Here is a 17828-nt window from a genome sequence, read left to right as displayed (position 1 = left end):
CAGCTTTTTTAACTGCTCAGGAGATCCAGGTTTGATCTCTGGGTTGGGAAGATCCTCTAGAGAAGGAAATGACAACCCACTCCAGTATCTTGCCTGGAAAATCTCATGAACAGATGAACCTGGCGGGCTATAGTCCATGGGGTCAGATACAATTTAGCAACTAAACATCAACAACAAAGACCCAAGTATCCGGAACACTTATTTCAGGATTACCAAAACATCTTTAGTGATGCAGATGGTGATTGCAGCCATGAAATTAAAAGACGCTTACTCCTTGGAAGGAAAGTTATGACCAACCTAAATAGCATGTTGAAAAGCAGAGATATTAGTTTGCCAACAAAGGTCCATCTAGTCAAGGCTATGGTTTTTCCTGTGGTCGTGTATGGATGTGAGAGTTGGACTGTGAAGAAGGCTGAGCGCCGAAGAATTGATACTTTTGAACTGTGGTGTTGGAGAAGACTCTTGAGAGTCCCTTGGACTGCAAGGAAATCCAACCAGTACATTGTGAAGGAGATCAGCCCTGGGATTTCTTTGAAAGGAATGATACTAATGCTGAAACTCCAATACTTTGGCCACCTAATGCAAAGAGTTGACTCATTGGAAAAGACTTTGATGCTGGGAGGGATTGGGGGCAGGAGGAGAAGGGGACGACAGAGGATGAGATGGATGGATGGCATCACCAACTCGGTGGACATGAGTTTGAGTGAATTCCGGGAGTTGGTGATGGACAGGAAGGCCTGATGTGCTGTGATTCATGGGGTTGCAAAGAGTCGGACACGACTGAGCAACTGAACTGAACTGAAGTCTTCTAGGATGAGTTAAAACTCTAGAAAGGAAATTGACAACAGAAGACTTTTGGCTTGTTTCTTTGACTTTCCTATTGGTATTGCTGCAGGTTACCATGGGGCTTCCCTTTGCCCAAGAGATCTGTCTATTAAGACCTCTGTCTTCCTTGTGTGAGGCAGTTGTGTATACACAGTTCAATGGAGTCTGCTCTGCATCTCAAAGCATATCTGTTGGGTCACTGACACAGTAGCAACCCTTCCACCCAACTGCACCTTTAATGGACAGTCCATCTATTTAGTTTTAATTGAAAAAAATAAGATGCACCATCATTAAAACAACCCAGAAATCACTCTGAACTCCAAAATTCCAAGAAAATTGTCAGGTTTTTTTTTGTTGTTGACTTTTATATATTGTAGAAGTAGAATTGTGGCAGATTGCACATTCTAACATAATGATCACTTTAATGGGAGTATAATATTCTTAGTTTCTAATGTGCCATATTGATAAACTGTCACCTTAATTCAGGGGAGTTGTTTCTGACTTGATTTTATAGATGATGAAGCCGTTAATTTGTTGAGCTGCTGTTGTGCTTTTTTCCCCTCCCCTAAATTCAGTACCAAAAATAAAGAAAAATACCAGATAGACACTTCATCCCCTTGTAGATTCTCTACCTTAGTTCTTTTCTTTCAGCTATGCTATGCTATGCTAAGTCCCTTCAGTCGTGTCCGACTCTGTGTGACCCCAGAGATGGCAGCATACCAGGCTCCCCCATCCCTGGGATTCTCCAGGCAAGAACACTGGAGTGGGTTGCCATTTCCTTCTCCAATGCATGAAAGTGAAAAGAGAAAGTGAAGTCGCTCAGTCGTGTCCGATTCCTAGTGACACCATGGACTGCAGCCCACCAATGCACTTTATTTATTTATTTTTTTAAATTTTATTTTATTTTAAAACTTTACATAATTGTACTAGTTTTGCCAAATATCAAAATGAATCCATCACCGGTATACATGTGCTCCCCATCCTGAACCCTCCTCCCTCCTCCCTCCCCATACCATCCCTCTGGGTTGTCCCAGTGCACCAGCCCCAAGCATCTAGTATCGTGCATCGAACCTGGACTGGCATCTCGTTTCATACATGATATTTTACATGTTTCAATGCCATTCTCCCAAATCTTCCCACCCTCTCCCTCTCCCACAGAGTCCATAAGACTGTTCTATACATCAGTGTCTCTTTTGCTGTCTCGTACACAGGGTTATTGTTATCATCTTTCTAAATTCCATATATATGTGTTAGTATACTGTATTGGTGTTTTTCCTTCTGGCTTACTTCACTCTGTATAATAGGCTCCAGTTTCATCCACCTCATTAGAACTGATTCAAATGAATTCTTTTTAATGGCTGAGTAATACTCCATTGTGTATATGTACCACAGCTTTCTTATCCATTCATCTGCTGATGGACATCTAGGTTGCTTCCATGTCCTGGCTATTATAAACAGTGCTGCGATGAACATCCACCAATGCACTTTAAAAGAACAACGGAACCTCTAGAAATGTCGGGCAGCCAGAGACCCTAGCAAACTCTGTGGCCAAATTAATCACTAACTTAATCGTGCTTTGGATAAGAACCATTTCTTTTCTTTTTTGTTCTGGTCCCTTGAAAACTAGTTTTTATTATAGGGCAGTGTTTGGGTCCCTGTGTTTCTCCAGAGTTCCTACTGTGACAGCAACATGCGATGGGACTATACCATGAGATGCTGACAAATAACTGAATTGGCTTGGCCACTGCTTCCTCCTGTAACATGCCACACTGACCTTTTGGACATGAAGTGCACAGGGTTGCCGATCCATGGCAGGTTTTACAAGAAGAATGGCACGACTGGTGTCTTCTCAAAAGGTCTGTATAAGGAGAGAAACAAGAAGTCTGCCTCTTTTGAACAGGTGCATAGCATTGTTGGGAAAATCTCATGAGTAATCTTGTTTCCCTTTTCACCCTAAATAGACCCTTCAATTTGATAGTAGTTAAATGTTGGCACCACCCATTGCCTGCCAAGTGGACTTCATTAATTTTATTTTCCTTACTCCTTCATTGACAATTGATGTCAAGACTTTCTTTGCAAATTTCCAGTGACAGGATAGCCTTAAATATAGGGAGATATTTGAACTAACAGATGTTACTTATTTTATATTTTGTAAACGTGTGGTTGTATGTATGTGTGCTGGAGTTTCTGTGTCAAAGGTAATCACTTATTTCTCCAAGATTCTTTGATGATCACTTTTCTTTACTCCAGGATGATAACTGAGAATTCATTGTGCCCCCTCTTTTTGTGTGTGTGTGTGTGTGTTCTTTAGGACCAGATTTCATAAACTGGTCAGTGTTTGGGTCTCTCTGTTCTTCATAGTAGCCACTGTGGGATGCAGCCTAAATTGATCTTTTAAATTTGTCCAAAATCATCATTAAACATCAGTAGCCATCAGAGAGCTTGCTGGCTGGTCAGTGACAGGAAGGTCATCCCAGGTTAATAAGCCATTAATCTGAGAAACATGCGAGCTGCTTCTCCTTTCTTCCCCCGCAACCATTCGCTGGGCAGGTTTTGTCAGGAAGACAGCAGCAACTCAATGGGATAGTTGTGTAACAAAGAAAACAGCCTCAGTGACGTCACTCACTCAGTACACACAGAGATCTTGACTAAATTCCAGTAATTGCTCAGGAATTAGCATGACTCATACAGGGGAAATTTAGAAAAAGAAGTTCTAGCTCAGAATATGTCACACAAATGGCCCTGAAGTTCAGTCAGTGATTATTGTTGGCATCTTACCATTCCCCTCCCTTCCTTCCTCCCCGTTTTTCCTCTTTCCTCCCTGTCTTCCTCTCTCCCTTCTTCCTCTCTCGCCTGTCTCTTCCTTCCTTCTCTTCCTGAGAGCCTGGCAGAGTCTAGTCACACCTGTCTTCAGATCCCAGGTGTGCTTTTTCTGGGTAGGGTAACCATGGATACAGTAGTTAAACTCTTCCAGTCTTACAATGCTTTCCACATCTCTAAAATGAGAGCAAGTGATTCTTTACAGGACTCTCGTGAAACCTGAGTAAGATAACGTGTAAAGTGTGCACACGGTGGCTCAGTAAATGGTGGTTCCTTCTGCTTCATTTCTTCGTTTGTTATCATCCCACCCCATTTCTCAGGCTTCTGTTTTATTTCCCATTCGCTTTCTTCTGTTCCACACTTGGAGTGGCACCAGGAGCCAGTACTTGATTCCTCTGATAGCACTCCCAGTCAATACACTGCTGAGCCTTGCTGCAGAGAAAGCTCGATAGGTAAGTAGGCAATAGATAGCCAGAGATAGAGGTCTGTGGACATAAATGATTGTCCATGCTGCCATGCTGAGTGGCAATTTCTTTCCAACTGTGAAAGAAAATTTTGTACTGGTTTTCTAGTAGACCAATTAAAATGTACTCTGCTGGGGAGTTCTGTTAAGAGTTCAGCTAGCCAGTGCAGAGCAATGCTAGTCCCTGGATTTTCACAAAAGTGATGATGATGGGTGTGTTAACTAACGTTATTGTAATCATTTTGCAGTATACACGTGTCAAGTCGTCATTTTATACATGATAAACCTATATAATGTTGTATGTCAGTTACATCTCAATTAAGCTGGGAGAAAAAGATGCTTACTTGATGAGAGCAGTTATTCAAGGAATAATAACTAAATATTCATCTGATATTGAGCACCTTGAAGATCTTTATACATCCAGGCCATGGGTTGATTTTGTTTTGATTTTATCACTTTTGTGCTAAAATGTTATATTTTAAAAGCTAGCCATTTTAATTAATTTTCTTACATTTAAAAAATATAATGTAAATATTTACACATAGTATACATACGTTTATAATTACACATACATATCTCACGTTCTGGTAGCTCGATGTATCACTCCAATACACTTGGTATAAAATTCTGTAATGTCCTCACATCTCAACTAGAGGGTGCTCTGCACACACCGTTAGCAGTCAGGCTTGGGCAATGGATAAAGATCCCCAGCAAGACCTCTTTTATCAGAAAAGATTCGATCTCAACAAGTAAAATTTTTGACTTTGATCAGTTTCTCTTTTTCCTACTCCAGAAATTTTAGACTGAACAGGACCTCACCCCCTTCCCTGCAAAAACAAAAAAGTCACCTTGCCCAAGAAAATATAATGTATATCCTTCAAATATGACTAATAAAGTATGGGTTCTTCTTAAATGTTTTAGGTTAAATAAGCAATACTCACAGGTTCACAATATAGACAAGGTATATACTGTGAAGTCTCTCTTACCACCCCCCTCCACCCTTTTTATACAGACTATTCGCAGTGTTTATCATGTTGCTTTTTTTTTTTTTTTGTAGTTCTGTATTTTGGAGACCATTGTTTATCAGTATATAAAGACTCTCATTCTTTTTGGTGGCTCCATAGTATCCCACTGTGTGGCCATGTCATCTTTCATTTTTATATTCTTGTTGGTAGCTGTTTAGTTTTTTCCAACCTTTGTTATTTCAAACAAGGCTGCAGTGACTAGGAAGGCAAAAGTTGCTTTTCTTAAAGACCTGCAAGGACACAGGCTTTTCTTGATAACTTTTCTCAAGAATAACCACTTTGTGCCTCAGGGATGTCCTTACATGTTCTTGAAGTCTCCACTGCTGAAATTCCTGCCAGTCTTTCCCTTTGGATACCCACTTATGTTTTAATCGGAGGTCCCATCCTCTCTCCATTTTTCTCACAACTTCTGCATCCCTGCTTGTTCCTCACTGCCTGATTTCTTGGGTTAGTTTTTACATCACAGAGACTCTGCTGGTATGCTTGATCATCTTCTCCTCCCTATTTCCCTATTACCTCTTTTGATTTGAACCTTCCGCCTTCGTCGATCCTGGAGCAGGCTCTTCACCAAAGATGGGCTTGCAGTGGACACAGCTACTTTTTTTATTAAAAAAAAAGAAATGTTTTATTTTTTTAATGCAAAAAGGATGAAGAAGATAGTTTGCCCCTTAATCTTACCACTCAGAAATGTCTGCTGTGTATACTTTGGCATTTAGATTTCCCATCTTTCTATTGAATGCCATGAGTATAATTACATATGTGTATATATATGTAATCATTGACATCTTTTACATATATATTACTGATCTTAAATTTTTCATTAGTGTAATGAAGCTTATAGGAATATTCTTTTGCCATGAAAATTCTTTGTAAAAATATTTATGAATCTTAATTCACTTAATGTTTTTCTTCATTACATTTTTAGATTGCTCTCTCCTTTTTTTTAGGTTATAAATAAAACTGCTGTCAACATCTTTGTACACATTCTTGGTTAAGTCAGGACTCAACTTGGCTATTAGGCATCCCAGCTGACTATCATTTGCCCTTCTTTCTGGGACTCTGTCTTTTTTTTTAAACAGACATGTATTACTCCTTAGGCTTCCAAATTGCTTTATTTCATAAGCTCAAGAAGGCAGTTTTTAAAGTAAACTAGGGTTTCGTGGGTGAAACTGGATTAGGTTAAAGGGTTAGAGAATAGATTAACCTTTTTTGCGCCATACTATGTGTTGGGGGTTTCATATGCATTCTTCCGTGTAATTCTCAAAATAACATTGTATGAGACATTTCATGTTCTCATTTTATCGCTGAGAAAACTTGAGGCTCGGAGAGGAGGAATATCTTGCTCAAGGTCACAGAGCTGATAAAGAATAGAGCCGGGAATTGAATTCGGGTGTGCTGAATTCTAAACTCTATCTTCCTTAGATGTTTTAGTAATTCATTTAGTTTCAAAATAGTTTGGTAGAGGTCAAAGCAGTGATGTACTGGTAAAATGGTTCTTTGGAAAACAAAACAGCAACAAAGACTTGATTTGTCATGTTTACCAATTTCAGTGGTGTAAATATTCCTGCCATAGCTGATTTCAAGCTGCCAATTGTTTAATAATCCACTCATAAAATTCCTGGATGTTTAATAATCAGTGTAAGCGGATACACATGGCTCCTTCATATCACTAGGCCAGAAGTTCACTTGGCTGCCCAGCCATGATTTTCTGCACTCTGAATTATGATTGATTAGTTAAGTAAATATTGTGTCCTCAGTTGTAAGTGAGGCAACTATACACAAAGTTCTTCTAAAAAAAAAAATCAGATTTTTATGTTTTTTTTTTTTTTAATTATCTGAAGTTCACTTACTATGAAGTAACATATCTCCCCACTGTTGAGAATTTTTTTTTTCACACATGTGTGGCTTCCAGGGTTTGTAACTGACTCCGGGATTTCAGTCTTTCTTAGAGCATAGGAATTAAAATCAAAAGACAGACCAGTGATAAATTGTTAGGATGTGGTCAAAGATAAAAATTTAATTTACCATGTCTGCGCTTTGTAGATTAGACTACCATCAGAATAAGTAATTGGAACCTGCTACAAACATGGTTTTAATCAATGATGGAAATAGGTGGGTAGGGGAAATGTGCAGGAATTATTCTGAGGACTTTCCAGCACCACCAGGGGGGAAACCATTTAAGAAAACCCAGATGATTTAACAGTAATAAACTGTTTCCACTCCCAACAATGGTTTTAGGAAACCAGCAGAAGCTACCGTTTTCTTTCAAAGCCCATGGCCTGCCACACCTGAGCATTTCCACTGACAGTGGGTCTGCATGGTGCCTGAGGCCCTGCTGATGCCATTGGCAGCAGTCTGTTTGACATTGGTCATTGCCACACAGGGACATTGGACTAGACAGTCCTCACAAATATATTAGTGACTGAGACAGGCAATCTGGGGATGATCTGTGCTTTTGTGCAGGGACTTTTTGGTGGTAGGAAGAACCTTTGAAGATGACTTAGTCTTGGCTTAGGATTTTCCAGCTGTGGTCTGATGTGTAGGTAAATCTCCATCTTGAACCAGGGTAGGAGGCATTCCTGCTCAGTTGGTAATTTTTTTTTAAAGACTTATTTATTTAACTTTTTTTGGGGTGGGGGCTGTGATGGGTCTTCGTTGCTGCACATGGGCATTCTCTATTGGGCTGAGCAGGGGCTACTCTTCGTTGTAGTGACCAGACTTCTCATTGCGGTGGCTTCTCTCGTGTCGAGCACAGGCTCTAGGCACATGGGCTTCAGTAGTCACAGCATGTGGCTCACAGCATTTAGTTGTTGTGCAGCATGTGGGATTGTGGGATCTTCCTGGACCAGGGATCGAACAGGTATCCCTTGCTTTGCAAGGTGCATTCTTAAGCACTGGACCACCAGGGAAGCCCTCAAAGGGCTTTGACAAAGGATGATGACCTGTCATCATCAGCACTCTCATTATGAGGAGCCACCTTATTAAAAGAGAAGTCCAGTGGACTCTAGTTGGATTTTTATTTCAAGGCGTTGTTTCTCCAACACATGCTGACATAGACAATGGGGTGGTTTTAGCTTTTGGATATAAGCATGATCTTATTGTTTCCACTGGCAGTAGTGTGGGTGAAGAAATGGGATTGAATTTGTCCCATCTGCTCTGTCCTACGTGTATCTGAGTCTGTGTTTGAAACAACAAAAACAACACAACACCTACTGGTACCAGCTGGATGGCTCCATTGTCTCATGAGCACTCTGGTTTGGGCTCCCTCTGAGTTGACCAAGGATGACTGCAGTCTTCTTTCTATCATCTTAAAGGTGCAGCTAATAGTGCTTGTTCTCTGGAATCCTCTACTTTCCTATTACAACCTCAGCCTTAGTTTCTTAAGGAAAAAAAATTCAGGAGGAAAAATGTAGGCATTGGTTTAAATACACTCAGGGCCTTGTGGAGTATGTTGCCATTTACCGTCCATTTCAGTGGTGCCTAAACCATTCCGGGGGAGCTGAGCTGTGGCCTCACCTTGCTCAGTGAAGACACAGTTTTTTTCTCATTGTTCATAGTCTGCATGCATGTATTATTCCCTGAATTGTAGGTGTGGAAAAGTTCTGCTATGTCATTGACTTCATTGCTCTTGTTTGGCCACGAGAAACAGTCTCATCTGCTTTGTGAATCCCTCATTAGAGCTATCTCCTCAAATGGACTAATTCCTTTCTCTCTTCACAGATATTGCATTTTGATAGTAGAAAAGGAAGAGGGGTAGATATGGTGCCTCGCAAAGTGGGGAGCAGTGAAGTCTTGATTTCTGCTTGCAGAGTGCGTAGTCCAGTTGAAAGGGATGTGTAATCATTTGGGGAATCGAGTCTGCTCTGGCTCTTGGCTCCCTGAACCTTTTCATCATCTGGACGCCAGATAAAATACAGATGTTCTGAGCTAGAAACACAGCACAGACTATTTTCCTCTTGGCTTGCACTGCCTCTTAAATGCCTGCATGCCAGACAAACTCGTTTTCAGCATTTTGGTTCAGCTATAATTCATGGAAGATATCCCAATCTGGAATGAATGATTTTCTTTCCAGCTCTGTCTCTGAAATCAGCCCGCATTCTTGGTGGCCTTTGGCTGCTGGGTTTGTGATGGTGTCTGAGCTGCTTCTTGCGTTAAGTCACGTAGGCGACACTGTCATTGTAGACAGCAGCTGTGGACATCCTTCCTCTGAGACTTAGCAAGAGGCTTTTCTCCTGCCCCAGATCATCCCTCCCTTCAGCTCTTACAAGACTCATCCCAAGCAGACCTGCTTTCAGCTGCTGCTGCTTCTGCACTGAAATGACCTTTTTAAACAAATCCTTGCCTTGAAATCAAGACAGAGAGCATCTCTTGTTTTCATCGGCGTCTCTGCATGGAGTGTGAGTCAGATTTTTCCAGCAGGAGGAGGATTTTGTTTTTTAACCACCTCAGACATGGAGAGGCCACTGCAAGGTTGTAATTACCTTACCAGGAAGCCCGTGACCAAGGCTTTAGGGTCTGGCGGCCACTTCTGAAGACTCAGGTGGGAATGAATACATGTAGGTATTTACTGTTAGACTCCAAGCTCCCACACGTTTTCTCCCTCCTGCCCCCTTTCAAGCCCACCTGCTTCCCACATCTGCAACTAGAGAGGGTAAATTTTAAAAGGTAAACTTGAATGATGGCAAGTTCTAATAATCCAGCCAGAAAGACAAGCCATTTTAGCTGAAGTTCCCATGCTTTACAGTGATTCTTTTTTGTCTCGAGGCTTCTCAGGTGGCACAGTGATAAGGAATCCACCTGGCAGTGCAGTAGATACAAGAGACCTGGGTTTGATTCCTGGGTCAGGAAAATTCCCTCAAGTAGGAAATAGCAACCCACTCCAATATTCTTGCCTGGAAAATTCCATGGACAAAGGAGCCTGGTGGGATACAGCCCATGGAGTCTCAAAGAGTCAGACATGACTTACTGACTAAGCACTGCCTTGTCTAACCAGACAGGCTGTCCCACTAGTGATTTTCTTTCCTCTTTTTTATAAAGAGATATATGAATGTCATCGAAGCTATTCTGAAATCTTTGAGAAAATGGTAGTCATTTCTCTTTCTCTGTGTGCTCTGCAGCCCACTCCACCCAGCTAGAAACACAAGTGGCCAGATCAGTTGTCAGTTGCCCTTTGGTGTTTCCCTTCTGACCAAGGGCTTCCCAGGTGACTCAGTGGTAAAGAATCTGCCTGCAATTCAGGAGACGTGGGTTTGATCCCTGGATGGGGAAGATCCCCTGGGGGAAGAAATGGCAACCCACTCCAGTATTCTTGCCTGGGAAATCCCACAGAGGAGCCTGTGGGCTACAATCCTTGGGGCCGCAAAGAATCAGACACGACTGAGCAACTAAACAGCAGCAGCTCCTGACCAAATGCCAGCCACACCCTCCTGCCCTTTCCTGTGGTTAGTATCACAGAGGCTCCGGGATACCACACTTTTGTTTCACTGCCTAGCCTGCATCTCTTGGGTATCCTGAAAGCAAGGGTTTGGAGTGAGGGGAGGGGGAGGAGACAGCTGGACACCTGCGATCCCTCTTGGGGGGCACATACCATTCCAGAAGCTGCCTTCCTCCTGGGTCTGGTCGTGACGCACACATGTCCCCCGCAGCAGCTGTAGGCCTTCTCGGCAGCTGCTGCACTGATTGTGGCCAAGGCCGGTGCAGGTTTCGCAGGCTTGGTGGCAGGGCTCACAGTCTCCCATCTCTGGGTCACCGTAGAAGCCAGGGCCACAGTTCCTCACACAGCTGCCCCCTACGTGAGAATATAAGACAGGAAGCCTGAAGTGGAAGCCTGGCTGGCTGAGCCGGGTGCTCTGAGCAGGGCCAAGTTCTAAACAGGCCAAAGGGAGGCTGAGGAACATTTTTTAATCTTTAAAGAAACCGTGATGACATTCGCATATTCCAACCCAAGAATCGTGTCTTAATAAATCCAACACTTTAAGTCCTCTTTCAACTGAAAATTTAAGTTGGCTATCAAGGGTTGGGAGCATAAAAACTTTTATGTTCTCAAGACCTTGAAAAATTGCAGATAAAAGGATCTCCACACATACAGAACCCCTGAAGGTCACTGTGTCTGCCCCACTGTCTCTCCCAATGGAAGACTCACAGTGTATTTCCTTCCCAACCATTCATTTCCATCATAGTCAATGAACTGACTTAAATCTAAGACTAAAAGATCTTATTTAACTTTTACAGTGCAGGGAATATAGAACATGAATAAAGTCTCAAGGAAAGAGTCATGTTCTGAATGTTCCAGGTGACTTCAGTTCCAAAGCATTTATTTCTCTTCAGTGTCTGTCCCTCCCCTCCACTCACTCTGCTTTCTGTCAGCTTGGAGATGCTTGAGAGTAATTAGTGAAGTAGGAAATATGCTTCACTAATAAAAGCAGAAGGAAGCATCCTGACTAACGATTATTTTCAAACCAAAGTAAAATTCCTCCTTGGACAAGAGGCATAAGAAGACTCTAAAACCTATCCGACGAGCTCTCGTGTTTCTGAATAGTTCTGGAGCCTTGTTCTCACTTTGTACCATGCCTGTTTTCAAGCTTGGGGCTTCCCTGGTGGCTCAGAGGGTAAAGAATCTGCCTGCAATGCAGGAGACCGGGGTTCGATTTCTGGGTTGGGAAGATCCCCTGGAGAAGGGAATGGCAACCCACTCCAGTATTTTTGCCTGGAGAATTCCATGGACATAGGAGCATGGCAGGCTACCATCCATAGGGTCGCAAAGAGTTGGACGCGACTGAGCAACTATTTTCAGGCTTACCCAAGAGGAAGAAGCCCTCTTCACACCAGTAACACTCATTCTGGTCACAGTTGCCACAGTTGGTATCACACGCCTTGCATTCAAATTCTTCCCTGTAGGTCTTCTCAGGACAGGTTTTATAACAGTGGTCTTTGAACCTGGGGAGATAAGATGTAGTTTCTTCTGTGAGCTATGTTAACATATTAATATTTCTCTTTATCACCATAATTTAATCTCCTTATGTGTCTACACATCATTTCTTTTGAAGTTATAATCTTTTCTCCCTTAATAACTTAAAATATAAGTGACATACACATTAAATTAATTCCAGGTATACAACATAATAATTCAGTATTTGTATATATTGCAAAATGACCACCACAGCAAGTCTAGTTAACATCTGTTATCATAGTTACAGAATTATTTTTCTAATGATAGGAACATTCAGGATCTATTTTCTTAGCAATTTTCAAATATTGTATATCATTAAATTTTTTATTGAGGAATAGTTGATGTACAATATTATATATTTCAAGTGTATCATGTAGTGATTCATAATTTTTAAAGATTATATTACATTTATAGTTATAAAATATTAGCTATATTTCCCATGTGTACAGTGCATTCTTGTAAATTATTTATTTTATACATATATTGCACATCATTTTTAAATTGAGGTCTATTAATTTACTATATTGTGTTTCAAGTGTAGAGCAAAGTGATATATATATATACTGAATATACATATACACACATATATGCACATATATGTACACACATACACACATATATGTACACATATACTGAATATGCACATACATGCATACACATATATGTATATACATGTGTACATGTATGTGTACATATATACATATATATTGAATGTACGTATACATAATATACATATATATATATATACACACACATGTGTATCTTCTCCTTTAGATTCAGTTTTATATTTATATTCTTTTTAAGCTTCCTTTTCATTATAGGTTATTATAAGATGTTGAGTAGAGTTCCCTTTGCTATAGAGTAGGTCCTTGTTTTCTCTTTTATATATAGTAGTGTGTGTGTGTGTCCAGTCCCTCAGTCATGTCTGACTCTTTGCAGCCCCACAGGACTGTAGCCCGCCAGGCTCCTCTGTCCATGGGTTCTCCAGGCAAGAATACTGGAGTGGGTTGCCACTTCCTTCTATAGGAGATCTTCCGACCCAGGGATCAGAATTGTGTCTCTTGCATCTCCTGCATTGGCAGGCAGATTCTTTACCACTAGTACCAGCTGGGAAGCCCCTATATACAGTAATTTGTGTATGTTAATGCCATACTTCTAATTTATCTCTCTCTCTGTATTACACATTGTTTTCAACAGGTGTCCATATTTGGGTTCAAGGGAGAAAACTTGGTCTGGTGTTTGTGTGTGTGTGATTAATCACCTTCCTCTAAACTTCAAGTGCCCTTTATTGGGACTTCAGGGAGGGGCCTAGGAAGAAGGAGAAGGGTATATTTATTCATGGAGTACTGATTATGTGTCAGGTATTAGCTCACTTAAACCTCTGCACAATCCCCATATGGTAGCTGTTACATATCTTTAATTTCCAAATAAGGGAACTGTAATTCCCTTAAAATTACATAGGTAAATCACATAGGTAAGAGGGGGACTGGGATTCTACCTAAGGTCTGTTTGAACAACTTGTGTGCTTTTGCCGCCTGGCACTCCCCAGGCCTGAAACAAGTCAGTGTTGAGTTCAAGTAGTCTCATGAGTCCATGATGTCTATTACCAGATTATTGGTATTACCCAAGCTTTTCTGTGTTTATCATTTTATATAGATCATTTCTTATTCTTGTTCTATGGTAAAACATTGTAATTCAGACTCCATTGAGGTTCATTTGAAGGGGGAGTGGAATGAAGTTGACCTTTGCCCTCACACTGTCAAAAAGATATCACAGGGAAGCTTTGTATTTCTTCCTTAACAACATCTATTGTGCAATGTTTAATTAGCTGTATGACTGCATATCATAAAGCTATAATATGTATTTCTGGAAACAAATGTCTGATGTTTTATGCTTAGTGATGCTGGCCATGTTCTTTCAGTGTATTTGTTTTTCAGGGGGTTTTATGAAATGTGTTCATTAGTGCGCAATGCTGAAGTGGAGAGGTGGGCTCCAAAGTCCAACAGAGGAAACGGCTCTCAGGTGACAGAGGATGTAGGTGCAGATGAAGGGGTGTGTTCTGGTATCAAAGTGAAGAAGGCAGACAGGGTAGAGCTAGGCTGGAGGGGTGTTGGTTGTTGTTTAGTCACTAAGTTGTGTCCAACTGTTTTGTGACGCCATGGACTGAAACCCTCTAGACTCCTCTGTCCATGAAATTCTTCCCAGGAAAGAATACTGGAATGGGTTGCTATTTGCTTCAGGGGATCTTCCCTACCCAGGGGTCACACCCGTGTCTCCTGCATCGCAGGTGGATTCTTTACCATCTGAGCCACCAGGCAAGACCCAAGGTGGAGGGATGCAGAGCTGTAATAGGGACAAAGAGAATTACCCACCTCCTTCTGCATGGTTGCTATTTTTTTTATTTGAGTCTGAGTTCTCCTTTCTTGGCTCCTAGAGGAACATTTTGTAGCTTCAACCATGTGACCTTGTCAAGAAATGCTTGCATTTCTGCTCTTCATGTCTGCTGTGGGTTCATGTGGTGGACCACATGCCAGCTATGAATGTGCTGACAAAAGACTGGCTGCTCATTGAGTGTCATCTGGTCTACCTTACAATAATCAAGTCTAGACTCCTATTTAAATGGGACAGTAATTTAAATCATTCAATCAGGAGGATGTAGAGACATAGTCAATGTAGAGAATACTAGGCAATTCTGGAAAAGTTGAATTAAAACCATAAGTTTAAGTAATGCTGAGGTTAATAGATTATTTTTAGTATGTCTCAGCTTGTTGGGTTTCCCTTCTCTCCCATTGTCCTCACCCCTTTTAACCTCTTTCTACCCGCCACCACATTTTGAGTTCTTGGAATCTGATGGAGGAGAAAGGCCAGGTGGTGACAGAAGGAGTCAGCCCACCAAAGTGGAGGCGACCCAAACATAGACCACCCCAAAGAGCCTTGTCTCCCTTCTTTTCTTAGTTTTTCTTCCAAGATAGGCACCAATGTATCCTGGAAGGCTGACAAGAATAGGAGGGGGAGGTGATACTGAGACATAACATCCTTGATTTGTGGATTTGTAGCAGAGAACTTTGGGGGTGATGGTTATCTGCATTTCATTTAACCTAGTGGTCTTCATCTCTCATTGCCTGTAGGGGGATTAAGAGCTTAACAAACACCTGGCTTCATCCTGGACTGTCTGTCCTTTAGAACGAGGTCTCCACGCAGACATTTGGAAACAACTTGCTTGGGGTCGAGTGTATTATTAAAGTCTGTCCATAAACAGCAAGGTCTGAATCTTGGTAACCCATGGCAAGATTCCTAGACACCAGTGTCACGCTGGGTGACTTCCAGGACCAAGAGAGAGAGGGCCTCCTTTCGAGGCAAGAAAACAGCTGGGCTCTTATTGCTAAATCCAAGAATTGTTCATTAATAGCCTGACAAGAGAGAGTTGCTTCAGGCTGCAGGGCCTCTTTGCTTTAATCACTGGATTTAAGATTAAGTCAGTAATGCTTAAACTGTAGAAAAAGTTAGTGCCATGGAAAAAAAAAAAAAAAGACCAGACTTACATGTAGTACCCTGTAGCGCATGATGTGCAGGTTCCTGGATCATCTGGAAAAAAATTATAATAATCAAAATAATAACCATCGAGTTCATCATTTGAAAAACTGAGTTTTAGAAAAATTGTGGCTTGAAACACATACTTATGGGATGGTTTCACAAAATGTACTGTCTAGAAATGATGTTTCAGTAGATTGCACCATTTTTAAATTAGTAACAAGATGTACACTATGATTTATCTTTATTAAAGCTAGTAAAATAAGAGTTCTCATAAAAACTTGGCCCTGACTTTCAAGAAGGAATAGGTCCAAGCTACTGGGTCTTCAAATTGTTGCTCATGAATGATCTACATAAAGAAGCTCCTGACCACAACCTAGGTAAAGGCTTCTGGTGTGTTCACACACACATTTGGAAGGGACTGCAAGCTTCCGACCTGAATGGGGGATTTTAATTGAGTTACCCCTTAATGGCAATGTGAGGGAATCTCATCTGGGAGGCTTCTTTGAAATCTGGGTAAGTATTTATTTATTTTTCTAGTACAGTATATCCTTTTGTTCTGCTCTTCATTGCCCTCTTAAAGAAACTGTCCTGTTCGCATTAAGTACAGTGATTCATTGTGTCCCTGTTGGCTCAGAGGACTCTTTCCTACAACTTTCAGGTGACTTAATGAGAAAGAAAGGACTTTGCGAATCACTGACTTAGACTGTTTCTCTCACCTGTCCCTCCCTGGAAGATCCCAACTCCAAGGTCCAGTTATTAAGACAATTTGGTGACTTTCTCTGGCCTGAAGTTCTTGTGAGTGACAGAGTTACTTCCAGTAAGTTCTTTCTGTGATCTAACTTATACTCTAAGTTTGCTCTTTTCATTCTAAAAGGAGATAGAAAACAGTTGCTCCTTTCTGAAATGTGCATCTTGGTATATGAGGATTTATGTCCATCTAGTCAAGGCTGTGGTTTTTCCAGTAGTCATGTATGAATGTGAGAGTTGGACTGTGAAGAAAGCTCGCACCGAAGAATTGATGCTTTTGAACTGTGGTGTTGGAGAAGACTCCTTGGACTACAAGGAGATCCAACCAGTCCATCCTAAAGGAGATCAGTCCTGGGTGTTCTTTGGAAGGACTGATGCTGAAGCTGAAACTCCAATACTTTGGCCACCTCATGTGAAGAGTTGACTCATTGGAAAAGACCCTGATGCTGGGAGAGATTGGGGTCAGGAGGAGAAGGGGATGACAGAGGATGAGATGGCTGGATGGCATCACTGACTTGGTGGACATGAGTTTGAGTAAACTCCAGGAATTGGTGATGGACAGGGAGGCCTGGTGTGCTGCGATTCATGGGGTCGTGAAGAGTTGGACACAACTGAGTGACTGAACTGAACTGAACTAACTTTATTTAAACTAAATATTGGATTGGCCCAAAAGTTCATTTGAGATGTTATAGAAAAACCCAAACAAACTTTTGGGCCAACCCAATAAAATTATGTCCTTTGAACTTTCTGCTTGGTTTTCCTTTCTAATCTAATTTAGGCTTTATTCTGGTTCTTGAGAAGTCTGCTCCTTGATGGCAGAGTCAACTTCATCTGAGTCAGACTTTCATCTTGGCTCCTCCTAAACACTGCTGTGTATCACGCATACTGTGACTAATACATGTGCCAAAAATTAGTGGAAAAATTTCTAGAAGAGGTTCTACCATGTAAGCAGGGATCCCTAGAACCTTCTGGAAACAGTCTAGTGATGATACCATGGAGAGGGCACTGGCCTAGGAACTGGGCTACCTGTGTTTAATTTGAAGTTTTCACCCTGGCTCAACTGTTTTATGAACTTGCATAAGTATCACTCTACTTTCTGGGTGCTGATTTCTGCAGGTATAAAATGATTCCGTTAGATAAGACTGTTGCTAAGCCTCCCCCAAAGTCAAATATTCTGAAGCTAAGTCTAGCAGGAGTAGGCAATCTATGGCCTACTCGGGTGGGCCCCTTTTGTTTGCATATTGTGTGTGAATTCTTCCATGCCATAGCCTCAGAGTGGTTGAAACAGAGTTAGAAAGTATTTACTGTCTGTCACTTTACATGTGCTGGCCCTTGGCTGTAGCACTGTTGGCTTATGACTTGGTCATGCTCACCTCTGTTAGATAACATGGATGCAAACATTATTATCTTAACAGCTTGTCCCAGAGTTCCTCTAAAGAGCTGTCTATATTTAGGAAAATATCTT

General features: G+C 41.4%; 1 protein-coding gene and 1 long non-coding RNA gene across 7 annotated transcripts in view; one reads left to right on the top strand and one right to left on the bottom strand.

Annotated features, from left to right (window-relative positions):
• PCSK5 (proprotein convertase subtilisin/kexin type 5) overlaps nt 1-17828 on the bottom strand; it is a 522373-nt gene that overhangs the window by 37325 nt on the left and 467220 nt on the right. For 3 of the 4 annotated variants that reach the window (XM_086415560.1, XM_086415562.1, XM_086415563.1), the window contains 4 exons: nt 15625-15667; nt 11933-12069; nt 10721-10921; nt 2600-2683 (listed from right to left, as the gene is read on the bottom strand). In XM_086415560.1, coding sequence (XP_086271686.1) covers nt 2600-2683; nt 10721-10921; nt 11933-12069; nt 15625-15667 — 465 coding nt within the window. The remainder of the gene's footprint in view (nt 1-2599; nt 2684-10720; nt 10922-11932; nt 12070-15624; nt 15668-17828) is intronic. The other variant, XM_086415561.1, reaches the window with a different exon arrangement.
• Nucleotides 1-17828, top strand: part of LOC147367055 (uncharacterized) — a 38576-nt gene that overhangs the window by 19008 nt on the left and 1740 nt on the right. For 2 of the 3 annotated variants that reach the window (XR_015169754.1, XR_015169755.1), the window contains one exon: nt 2495-2681. This is a non-coding gene — a long non-coding RNA (uncharacterized LOC147367055). Of the gene's footprint in view, nt 1-2469; nt 2682-17828 lie in introns of all 3 variants that reach the window. The other variant, XR_015169756.1, reaches the window with a different exon arrangement.

Source organism: Bos grunniens, chromosome 8 (genome assembly GCF_055505025.1).
Source record: "Bos grunniens cultivar Pamir isolate PY7600 chromosome 8, Bosgru_T2T1.0, whole genome shotgun sequence".
In the NCBI taxonomy this organism is placed as follows: Eukaryota; Metazoa; Chordata; class Mammalia; order Artiodactyla; family Bovidae; genus Bos; species Bos grunniens.
Note: the sequence above shows the minus strand (reverse complement) of the source record. Positions and strands in the feature narration are given on the sequence as shown.